The 12,632-nt window shown below is 48.9% G+C and overlaps 1 protein-coding gene across 1 annotated transcript in view; it reads left to right on the top strand.

The window, feature by feature from the left end:
* The window catches only part of CTDSPL (CTD small phosphatase like), a 125,290-nt gene extending 112,744 nt beyond the window's left edge, over window positions 1-12,546 (top strand). The window contains 3 exon segments of the mRNA XM_032649411.1: window positions 1,486-1,578; window positions 5,172-5,357; window positions 8,845-12,546. Of these exon segments, the coding sequence (XP_032505302.1) occupies window positions 1,486-1,578; window positions 5,172-5,357; window positions 8,845-8,970 (405 nt within the window). The 3' untranslated portion in view covers window positions 8,971-12,546.
* The last annotated feature ends 86 nt before the right edge of the window (window positions 12,547-12,632 follow it).

Raw genomic sequence — 12,632 nt, 5'->3', positions numbered from 1 at the left:
CAGTCAGCCATGTTTCCCACCAAGTCCTGGCTCTGTGTAAACTCCTTTACCAGCAGCACATCCTCCGTGTGGGGCAGAGCCCCGTTCCCCTCTGTTACTTGTCCTGTTAGGTATCCAGCCTGCTTCGTTTATGGCCCCATGCATTACTTGCCCTGGCCTGCTTTTCACATTTCATCTTCAGCCTTTTCTACCCTCATTTCCCCCTCTTTTATTGCTGCCTCTGAAGGGCTGGTCATGCAGGGCTCTGGCCATTCTCTAACACCCCAAGTGTTTTCAGGCCAGGTCTCAGGCGCATACTGTTTCCTCTGTCTGGAAGCTCACTGCTCATCCTTATCAGCCTGGTGAACTCCTATTCATCCTTCAAGGTCCAGGCCACATGTTCCCTTTTGTGATTCCTTCCCCTTGAGAGGGGAGTTAATCGTCCTCAAATTTATCCCTCTACTACAGCTTTCATTACACATGTTTATTTTGATATATTTTTCTGTATGTCTGCTCTAGACTGTGAGCTCTTCAAGGGCAAGGCCTGTGTCTCACTCACCTTTGTAACTGCTTCAGGCTGAGCCCAGAGCTGGGACTGAGCGAATACGAATTGAATTGAATTTTAACAAGTTTGAATTATTTTAGGGAAATGGCTAATTTCAGATGGAATTTATTCAAGTTTTAATTAGTTCTTCCCTCCTCCCACCTCCTCTATCTTCTCTTGCCAGCTCTGCCTTCTCTCCCTGCTCCCATGTTTCCTCACATTTGTTCAGGTTCCCCAGTCAGGAGCAGAGCCCAGCCACTCTAGGAAAGGCTGCTCTTTGCCCCCCTCTGCTTGGCGGCTCCTCCTGATAGCTGGTTTCCGGGGCCTGGGGTAGGCTGGCTTCAAGTCCCCTGAAGCATCTGTTTCTGGAGCAGACCCAAGCAGAGTTACCTTTGTGGGGTCAGGTAGATGGTTTCCCAAGCCGACAAGGAAGGCCCTTCCTTCAGCTTTGCTGGGCCTGCGCCTCCACCCCAGGCCGTCTTAGCAAGGGAGGGGTTCCAATCAGAGTAGGTAGCAGCTGGAGCAATCCCAGGCCTGCCGGGCAGGGGGCCAGGCCCTGACCTCCCGAAAGGACTACCCCAGACCACAGCCTGTGTCCACAAAGGGCCTGACTGAGAGCATGTACCGCGAAACGCACGTGAAATGAAGGAATTGTGTCACACAAATGCGGCACAACCCTTCCACTCACTGCTTCTGAAAATCCCCAGGACCTTCAGTACCATGGTCAGCATCCCTTTCCCCCTTGGGAGGGGCGTCTGCTCCGAACTCAGACCTGGAGCCCAGTCTGAGGTGTGTCTGGCCTGAAGCGCCATATCTGACTGCACAGCCCTTCATACGTGCCACATTAAACCAAGGGGCAGGAGGCAGGAACCTGGTTAGGAATTCTTCCTGTGCAGGGTGTCCGGGCCCCAGGCCTTTCCCAGCGGCTGTGACTGACCAGCGTGCTGTCCCTGCCGTTGCAGGTGTATGTGCTGAAGCGGCCACACGTGGACGAGTTCCTCCAGAGGATGGGGCAGCTGTTTGAGTGTGTGCTCTTTACTGCCAGCTTGGCCAAGGTGGGTCCTGCCCCCAGCCCTGAGTGCCCAGCCCCTCCACCCCTGCCCCCTGTCAAGCAGCCCTTTGTTAAGGTGGGGGAAGCTGTCTCCATGGTGACAGGTTCCCAACCCAGGTGGGGTGGATACAGGCCATGTGCACAGCACCAGCCTGAGAGGCTTCTGGGTTACCATAGCGACAGCACTGGGAACAAATGCTCCATGAAGTTGCTCCCTGCGGCCGCTGAAGCTACTTACCCACAGACCAGGGAACCACACATGTGTCCAGTGTAACCAAGAAAGGGCGTACGTATCTCATCTGTTGACTGGCTACAGGCTCAGGCCTCTTTGCCCTTGGGTTAGCTCACACGGGTTTCAGGGAGAGATAAGGGTCAGAGATTCATCCACCTGCTGGGGCCAAATGAGAGTTGTGACTGCCCTCATGAGCCCTGGGACCTCAGGCCAGTTGCTTCACTTCTCTCGCCTCAGTTTCTTCTGTAAGATGGGGATGATTCCATCTGCCTCATGGGGTGGGTCAAATGAGATAATGCCCATAAAGAGCTTAGCACAGGGCCCCACTCCTACTCAGCAAGTGTCCGTGGAGCACCTGCCAGGTCCCGTGTGCTGTGCTGGGTGCCGTCACATGGTAACCGCTACTGGTGTTCATTCTTTATTATCATAATTATTCATGGTGATAAAATAATTCACACATGTTCTGGTCCTGTGGTTTGGTATGAATCTCTGACCCAGCATCTACACTGGCTCTGACCAAGGAGAGTGGTTTCTTGGCCCTCTCCTACTGTTGGAGGGAACTGGCAGGCTCACAGGGCCCCCAGTGTGGTTTAGTCTGTCCCTTCACAGGGGAGCGGAGGTACGTGCGTGGTGTGGAGGGCAGACAGGGCAGGCCCTGCTCCTAGGAAGAGATCCTTGCCATGACCATGTCTCAAACCCTGACCCCGATGGGGCCAATGCCATCCATTTGTTGATGGCACTGCCGGTGTCTCCTTGGGCACCTCAGGGACCCTGAACGGCCCCAAAGATGAGCTCTGTGGGGCCCAAGTTAGCTAGCTGTCTGCCTGTCTGCAGACCTGCTCCAAGGACCCACAGGCAGCTTCCTCCCCCATGTTCTGTCTCTGTGCGGCTCCCTTCTCTGCATGTCGAGGACTCTGACCCTGAGTTCCCACGCACGCTGCTTTGCCAGGTTGGGCATTGCTGGTTTGGGCCATCTCTCTGTCATGGCCGAGGGGAGAGAGAACCCCACTTGCTCACATTCTGCCAAGCTCATCACCAGGCCGGTAGTGAGGGGATCCAAAGCCCCAGGCTGACCTCTGCATACTGTAAAGAGAACGTGGCCTCAGGAAAAGCATAATCTTCCCTGGTGGGTACCAAGGCTAATCGTGCTGCGGTGCCGATGGCTCTTCTGACAGTGCTCTGGGCTGCCGAGGAGCCTGAAGTGATAACCAGAGAAATAACAAACAGGAAGATTGCACAATGCTGGTGGATTGAGAGCTGTTTTTTCTTTGGTGAAATTGAAAGCACTCTTTCTTGGCATCATCCCCAGCACTTGCTTAAACATCCTTGTTCAGTCGCTCTCCCTGGACGGCTCCCACCTGCCCCTCCATCTGTCTCTCCAGCCCTTCTCTTGCTGCTACCCCAAGGCTGGCTCTGCCGAATCAGCCCTCAAGTCTAGCCGTCCAGCTTCTCTCCTCCCTGGTGCACAAGCTCTGCTGACAGGTGGCCGCTCCCCAGTGCTTGGCTCTGGGCTCAGCCCCAGCCAGCACTGTTGGTGCAGAGGACCTCCTGGCCTACCACCCGGGGACCTAAGCAACCCTCTGCTGACTGTCAGAGCCCTTCGGTGTCTGCTTCCCCATCTTAGTGTCCTTCCTTCATTCACTCACCATGTACTGTGTGTGTCAGCCACTGTACTAGGCACTAGGCATACCACAGAGAACAAGAGACAGTCCCTGCCCACATGAAGCTTATGTTCCCCTCCTTCATCTCCAAGGCCTGGAGCCCCAGACTCAGACGTTCCCTTGAAAGATGTATGCCACCGCCACCGTTAATGATTATGAAGAAATTAGCTAGAGTCAGCCCCTTAAAAACAACCCACATGGCACTTGGCTACCCTCACCAGCAGAAAACTGCAGAGCCCTGAGCTCACCCTACTTGGTTGGCAGGAAATCCAGCCTCCTCCTGGACTCTGCTCCATCAGGATGTCTCTGGAGAGAGGAGGACTCGCCCATGGAACCAGGATGCTGCTCGTAGCCCTGCATCCTGCAGCCGTGCCTGCCTTGGCTCTGCACTTGGGCTGCTGTGCGTTCTGCCACTGGCCTTCCCAAGACCACCAACCTCGGGTGCTTCCTACCTCCCTGGCAGAGCCTCTGGGCCCCTAGGGAAACTGGCTGTGCCCCTCACTTGGGTCTTGGTGCTGAGGCCTGACCTAACATCGGGCTGGGAGCTGCCACTCTTTTGCCTTCAGCCCGGGCCACTCAGTCTGGATGAAGATTTTCCCTCAGGGATAACCCCTCTATTTCTTTATCCAGTTCAGCCTGCTTTGGGGGGAATTCCCCCAGGCCATGGAATAGGGCCAAGCTGGATGAACCCCAACTCTCAGCGGGGCTCGAACTCCCTCCCTTAAAACTCCTGGGCTCCAAGTAAATGGAAGTGCTGTCTGAGCACCATCCAGTGACAGTCGGGGGCTGGGCTGGCCCAGCTGCCCAGAGCACCTCTAGGGGGCAGTGTGGCCCCGTGCACACAAGACAGATACCAAGTCCGCTCTTTCGTTCACTGATGGAACTAGTATTTACTGAGCCCTACTATGAGGTAGGCACCCACAAGTGCTAGGGATGTCATGGGGAACATGACAGGCAAGGCCTGGTCCCTGACAGGTGACAGGAACGTCAGGTGGTCCCAGGTGGTGAGCTCTGTGGGGGCAATGGCTGTGAGGCCAGAGTAGGCAGAGAGGAAGGGCTGGGTAGGTGATAAGGGAAGCCAAGATCTGAAAAATGAGGAGACAGAAGGAGAAGTTCGTGCAGAGAGCGGGGGGGTGAGAGTGTTCCATGCAGAGGGGACACTGGTGCAAAGGTCCTGACCATGTGCAAAGCCAGTGTGGCTCAAGTGACTTGAGATGGAGCTGAGAAGTGGCTGCAGCCGTACAGGATCCGGCAGGGACCAGGAGGCCTCGTTCCAAATGCGACGGGAAGACAGTGCAGGGAGTGATGTGGTGTGACAGATGTCTTCCAGTGGCCGCTCTGACAGCTGTGGGGTGAAGGGGTGGAAAGGAGGCCCAAGGGGAAGAGGGAAGCTATTCTAGAGGCTCACGCAGCCACCACAGGCCAGAGACTACAGAGGCCCAGACGAGGCAGTGACAATACAGAGAGATCCAGGTGGATTCAAGATATTTTTGGAGCTGGAACTGACAAGAATTTCTGATGGATTGGATATGAGAAGTGAGAGAAATGGAAGAATCCAGGGTGTCAGGGAAATAACCAGGATCTTGAAACACATCCAGTTATTTAAATCCCTTTTTAGAAAAGTAGTACGGATCTTGCTGCAGGAGGTCAGGGCTTCTGGGCTCTTCCAGGCACCCAGGCTTCATTGTAACACCTGCTTTCCAGTACGCAGACCCTGTGGCTGACCTGCTGGACCGCTGGGGTGTGTTCCGGGCCCGGCTCTTCCGAGAATCATGTGTTTTCCATCGAGGGAACTATGTGAAAGACCTGAGTCGCCTTGGGCGGGAGCTGAGCAAAGTGATCATCGTGGACAATTCTCCTGCCTCGTACATCTTCCATCCTGAGAATGCAGTAAGTAGCCCCAAAGCAAAAGGACGCAGCGCTCCATCTGAGCTCTCTTGCCAGGCAGAACCACTTTTGTACCTTCAAGCCCCTGTGCGGGGTTTCTTGGCCTTTTCCTTGGTGAAATCCCAACTCTGCCACTTAGCAATTACATGACATTGGCCAAGTTATTTATGCCCACTGAGCTTCAGTTGTCCTCTCTGTCAAATGGGGAGTATAGGCACGCTGATCTCATAGGATTGTTGGAGGATTGGGTGGCAGTACGTGAAAAGCACTTAGAGCAGAGCTTGCAGGCTCAATGAGCCTGTATCTCCTTAGCATCTTTAGGATTGTGACCGGGAAGGTTCTGTCATTAGCTTCCTGGAGCTGGCTGTTGCCCAGGACTTCATGACCCCTGTGGACTTAGAAGGCCTGGGTGACCTCTTCAACAGAAGTATTAAGAATGAATAGCTCTTCAATGAGGTCTTCAGATAAGACTGCCAGGCTTTACCACCTCATAATGATGTCTAAAAAGTAGACAACGGGAACATTTCCTACATAAAACTCCATGGAGGGCTTCCCTGGTGGTGCAGTGGTTGAGAGTCCGCCTGCCGATGCAGGGGACACGGGTTCGTGCCCCGGTCCGGGAGGATCCCGCATGCCGCGGAGCGGCTGGGCCCATGAGCCATGGCCGCTGAGCCTGCGCGTCCGGAGCCTGTGCTCCGCAATGGGAGAGGCCACAACTGTGAGAGGCCCGCGTACCGCAAAAAAAACCAAAACAAAAACCATGGAGTGTGGCAGCTCCCAGTGCCAACTCTCTGGGTGCAGCATGACTCAGAGCAGGAGAGACGCCCTCCTGCTGCCCGCCCTTCATTTCCAGGGGAAGAGAGACCAGCCCCATTGGTGCTTGCTCACCCCTCCATGGTGGCCACCATGCCAGGCCTCAGCTCAGGCCCTGGAGAGGATGTTTCTCCCAAGTCCATGTTTCTCAGACTCAACAAAAGCCCAAAAAGGGTCCTTTCCTTGAGGCCAGAACTCTGTTGCTCCACTTATAACCAAAAACTGAGTTCAAACTAGATTCCATTAGTGTATAATCATTATTTGAACAAACATTCAAAATGTATTATGTTTAAATATGCTCCTTTTGATGAGTTAATCAAATTCAACATAATGCATTTTGTAATGTGTCTAACAGATAAGAGTTCTTTTTAGTATAATCCCAATTCCTGGGACTTTCCTGGCAGTCCAGTGGTTAGGACTTCACGCTTCCATTGCAGGGGGCACTGGTTCAATCCCTGGTCCGGAAACTAAGATCCCACAAGCCTCGCGGCGTGGCCAAAAAAAATCCCAATTCCATTATCACATCTGATAATACTAACAGTTTCTTAATATTATCTAATATCCAGTCTGTGTTCATCTTTTCCCTATCATCTCGAAATATTTTCTTACATTTGGATTGTTTGAATCAGAATCCAGACAAGGTCCGTACATTGCTTTGGTATTGTGTACTCACTGTGGTATCACATCAGGAGGCATACAACATCAGGTTGTCCCACTTTTAAAGATTTTGAATTGATTTTTGGATTCAGGTGTTGTCAGCCTGATCCATCCATTTTTAAATTTTCAATCGACCTTTCACGACTGCTCACAACTGTGAGCAGTCGTTGATGATCCTTACCTATATCCACTATTTCATTAGGAATTGCAAAATGGTGATTTCTGAATCCTATCATTCTTTCTGCATTTATTGGCTGGAATTCTTTTTTTTTTTTAATTGAACTTGCTCTCATTGACTACTTGATTACCCTAAAATTCATTTTGAATGTTTGAATAGGGAAGTCAGAGTAAAGTCTTGGTTCTTTTTCATTAATTTTGCAGTTTTCAGAGTCATGCGTTGGTGCTCTAGCAAGCCTCCAAAAGTAACCAGTGAATTTTTTTAGGTACCATTATGAACTCATGGATTTTTTTTATGTTATAACTTAAGTCCTTCTATTATCCTTTTGTATACTTTGGCCAGTGGATTCCCCTTCAGATAACAAAGGTCTTTGATAGCTTCCTGCTTTCTGGTCCAGCAAGATGTTGTAAGCTCATCTTGTCCATTTCTTGCTCCAGCCCTGGAATCAGCCATTTTTCTATGGAACCTGATTCCTAAGAATGAAAATGGTATCTAGAGACGGCAGTTTGGGTGGGTTCTCATTGTTACTGGGATGTCCTTTGCTTCCAGTCCTTTCTATTGGACAGAGCTAAAATACACTTATTTTTATTTTTAGAATGAAAACAAAATCATAAATTCACATTGGTTTTTCCAATTCAGTTGTAATGGTTTTTATTTAATTTGTTTTTGTATTTGTGTCTCCTTCTCTTATGCTGAAACTCTTGATTCCTAAAGATACTAACATCATTACAGATTTGATTTATTCTATAGTATACATTTAATAGCTTCAGAATTGCATTGTTTTAATATTACTAATAATAAAACAATTGAGTGCATTTAGAGGTTTTGTTTTTTTGAGAAATCTACAAACAGCACTATGTTTCAGAATCACTTGAAATAATCCTCTGTGGTTATGTCACAAACTTATATACACTAAGGTTCATCTTTTGTTGCTTTTTTTCTTAATGATTTAATTTTATTTCAATTATGTAACACATTTACATAGTTTAACATCAAAACTATCAGCAAAGATAAATTCAGAGAAGTCTTGTGTCCATTTCTGCCCTCTCACCCATTCCTGCCCCTTCCCCAGGAGTAGTCATTTTTTTGGTTAATCCTTACCTTGTTTCTTTTTTAAATTACATGCTGAATTTTTATGTTTCTGAGCAGTCTTTAGATTTTTTAAATGGTCAAAAATACTGCTTTTCAACTTTTTTGGCTTCCCCAAATTTCTTTTAATATCTCTTCTTTGCACCCCTGGCTATTACCCACTAGCAGCCTTCCCCACCTCTCTGTCTAAACCTAAGGGAGAATGCTGTCTTGCCCATGGCTTCAGAATGTCCTGAAATTTTATACTTCCCCTTTTGCCTGATCTCTGCTAAGCGTGGGAGGAAATGGTCCACTTCTCCTTGCCGTGCAGTCTGGCACAGTGACCCTAAGTGGAAGCCCTCTGATTCCCTCTATGTGGGCTCCCTGATGTCAGTGTTGGCTGGTGTCCTCTGGCTCCAAGTGCTCTGAGGTACAAGAAGCTGGTTTAATGCAATGGCAAGAGCGTTTTGGAATTAGCAAGGTGCTAAGCTAGTTATATATTCTGCGCCCTGGCCACCTTTTCGGTGGCAGGAAAACAAAACAGGCAAATGCCTGCAAAGTGGGTACACTTAATTTTGCCTTCCTGAACCAGGTAGATCTAGATTGATTTTAGTTGGGACAGGAGAACGAACAAGATGATGATGATGATGATGATTTCCAGGTACCCATCCTCCTTACCAAAGAAAATGTTAAAGTACAGGGACCCAGTCAGGCTAGAAGCGGCCCCCAGGCCTGGATACAGTTCTGCTGCCCCTCCCATGCACTGTCTTCCAGGTGCCTGTGCAGTCCTGGTTCGATGACATGACAGACACGGAGCTACTGGACCTCATCCCCTTCTTTGAGGGCCTGAGCCAGGAAGACGACGTGTACAGCATGCTGCACAGACTCTGCAGTAGGTAGCCCCGGCCTCCGCCCGCCTCCCGCCTGTGCACCCTGGAACCTCAGCCTCGGGACCTGCCTGGCCTCAGCTCCCCAGGAGCTAAGAGTGAGGACACGCCATACTCCAGGCCACGGGGCGAATGTGGCCATACCTACCTGGTTTATTTTTTAAGAACAGAAACAACTATTTTAAAATGAACTCTTTTAATGAATTTCGTAAAGGGACATGCATTTTACTGGATTTGCTTTTCTTAAAACATACCAAAAAAGAAAAAAATGGGAAAAAAAAAAAAGCTTGATATCTATCAGACTTCCTTTCAACTGTCCTCCCCTCCAGCAGACAACCTGTCCCCTTCTACCCCAGCTCAGAGGAGCTGACCCAACTCAGAATCTCTTTCCTACAGGATGAAGTGCCTTTTTGAATGTTATTTTAAGCTGAGAGTTAATTTTTCTATACAACGTATTTCCAGACACCTTTTAGTCTTTTATTGTCTTAGCTTCTCTAAGAAGATAAATATGACAATTTTCTAAAACCTGGAAGGTGGGAGGGAGGTGGGTGGTAAGGGATGGGGGTGAGTCATAGGAGCCTGTCTCCCAGCGGGTGTGCTGCTCCGACCGCCTGTGGCGTGCCGCAGGGTCAGGCCCCTGCGAGGAGATTTTGTGATGGTGTCAGTGTGTGCATTCATTTCTGACCCAGTTTGGAATGTATCCGCAATCGTGTGGCTCAACGCTTCAGGAAACGGTAGATCCTTTTATATTACTCTTATTGTTTCTGATGGTGACAAATTTGTCTTGAGGTCACAGTTTCCCCTGGAAAAGTGGCATCATGTCACTTCCGCTTTCACACTACTGCCATATTTCTGTATGTTTCTGGTTTGGTTGTTGTTGGTAGAACAGTTCTAAGAAACTCTAAAACCCTTGGATAGTTTAAAAAAAAATCTGTTGATTGATTTTTAAATCTGTCCTTTCCAAAAGCTGGATACCCGTGGAGCTGTTTGGGAATTTTCTTTGCTGCTACCTTGCTGCCACCAAATGGAATTGACCAGCGGCTGTTACACTGTTCTTTGCCACTGTGCCTACGCTCAGAATCTGCTCACTGCTAAGCTGCAGACTTGGACAGGGTCAGAAACATAGGTGTCCCACCCCGTTGCAGACTGTGGACTGCGTTCCTTCCCTGGCACCAGCCTTGGGAGTTCAGAAGGGAACAAAGACAGAAGGGCCAGCGCACCTGACCGGTGTGGCGTTCATTTCAAACGGCAGTCAAGCTCAGAGTTTCTGATAAGCCGACTGTTCTCTCTTGAGAACCTGTGGCCTCGACCCACCACCACGCTGATGTGGCCCGAGTCCACCTCTTGGTCTTCTCTTTTGAAGCACAGCCTATTTCTGAGCCGAGGGTTGGGGAAACACATCTAGATGTGGGACCCATCGCCCAGAGCCAAGGAGAGGAAGGGCCCCCTCCCTGAGCCGGGGCTCCCTTTGCAGCCTTTCCCAGTGAGATCTTTTAAGCAGTGCCATGTTCCTCGTTTGACAATAAGACAGTCTATAAAGTATTGCTCTTAAAGATAATATAAAAGAACCCTTTCATGTTGGCACCATTGCCTTAGTCCTCTATGGGTCGGGCCGGAGTTCTGGTGGGAGTGACTGGCACTAAGAAGACTGGAAAACGGTGGGGGGCGGGGAGCTGTCAAAGTAAAATTTCTTTTCTGCTTTCATTCATAAAATAGTGAAGCCAGCTGCCAATCACGTCCTCCCAACAGCACTTTGGTCTGCAGACTGCCGTGCTTTCAGAAGAGAAGTAAGTATTCAGGGGTAACCAGGTCTCCCCATGCTCTGAGTGTTCCAAACCCAGTAATCCACATGCCAGTTAGAATAGAAAGAGCCCCTTGCAAGGCATGACTACAGAAAATAACAGTTACGTGGCAGGTCTGCACATGCCATACACCTTGATTTGGAAAACTAGTCATTAAATGAACCCACTGCCTTAAATGTCTTGAATGTTGCAGTCAAGTGTCTGACATGTGTTGACATCCACACAGAAATCAGTCCTGATGAGAGCCTTAGAACCTCACCTGTGCCCCCTTCTTTGTTGGCATCCCAAGGTCTTATTTGGAATAGGGGGCAGAGAGGACTGAAATCCTAGAATATTCCAGGGAACTCAAACCTAGGAGTCGTGCCCCACTTCCGATGGAGTGAAGACACTTGGCAGGCTTGAGCCAGACACTTCACCTGGTCATTCCTGAAACCGTGAGCACCATTGCACTGAGCCAGTGCAGAGCTGCCGGGGGTGGAACACAGTTCCTGCCACCACAGACACAGAACGTCTCAGGAGGGCAGCGGGCCCTCGGAGCATTCTGGATTCTGTGCACCTTATTTGACCCCACTCCAAAATTCCGTTCTTATTTTAACCCTTGATTCTGCTTTATGTACATAATCAAAATATCTATATCGATATATATATTTTTAATCATCTACATGTAAATGAAGCAATAGAATTCTAACATAAGGCCAAGAAATGAGATGAATGTTTAGGGTTTATGTTTTTTAAGGTAAATACGGGTATTGTTTTTAATTATTACCTTTTATTAAATTGTGGGCTTTAAAACCTAATGAAACCTATCAGCTATTTCTCTGTGCCATATACTTCCCATTGTTACCAAAAACCCCCCCAACTCTTTAGCCAAATGAGAAATCTGACCTCTTGAGTTTCCATGGTCCTTTCCGTATCAGGTTAAAATATAGTCTCCCGGAAAAATAATTTTTACATTAAGATCTGGAACAGGATTCTGTGGCTCGTGGACTATGATGTTATCACATCTCTGACCGGGCCTTGAGTGGAGGTGCCCAGGCACACCTGAGGTTGTTACTGCTCTGTCTTCCATTGCTCTGGAATCCTACGTGTTGGTCCGTGGTTTCACCCATTAGCTGTTTGTAAACAATGCATCTGTATCCTAAAAAGAAGCACCACGTGTCATAGCTGATGGTTGACGGGGAAACTCCTTTGATGTGGTACAATTTTGATGAGATGATTTTGGAGACATGAGGATGCCCTAATGACACTGATTTGTCATGGTTGCAGCATTTGAACTTGTATAAAAAGGAAATCTGTATAAGTCTATAACCTGGCAACATTTTTATGACCCTGTATATTACAGATGGCTTCCTCATAAAATCCAGAACCACACAGCCCTATGGTCAAACACTCGTGACGTTTGTGCCTCTGCTTTTAAAGGTGCTGTGATGGACAGTTGGCATGCCAGGGTTCGAGAAGAGTGGATGGTTTGAAGTGCTTGCATATACCTGTGCAAAATCAACTGGCTGCCTCTGTTCCTATTTTACTGTAAATTTGATGGTATCTGTTCCTGTTCCATTCTCTAGGGAGCTTCTCTATAGACAAACACATGCACACCCCCAAGTGGTGGAGATGCTGGTGGTGTCTGGGTAGTCATGGATTTCTGTTGGACATTTGAATGTGTAAACAATCCAGCATCACTGGGGAAATACTACATGTAGAATGTGCACGTTTCCAGGGCCGAGCATTGTCAGTCAAGAGATTTGCAATGATTTCCTTCCTGCCAAAAATAAATACGTGAAACTGCGCTCTCTTGTGGGTGGACTGCTTCGTAGCACCTCTCCTCACTCTGTTCTCTGTTCTCTCCCAGCTGCACAGCCTCACACCGGCACCT

Source organism: Phocoena sinus, chromosome 11 (assembly GCF_008692025.1).
Source record: "Phocoena sinus isolate mPhoSin1 chromosome 11, mPhoSin1.pri, whole genome shotgun sequence".
Lineage (NCBI taxonomy): Eukaryota > Metazoa > Chordata > Mammalia > Artiodactyla > Phocoenidae > Phocoena > Phocoena sinus.
The sequence above is the reverse complement of the archived record's forward strand: the minus strand, read 5'-3'. Positions and strand labels throughout refer to the sequence as shown.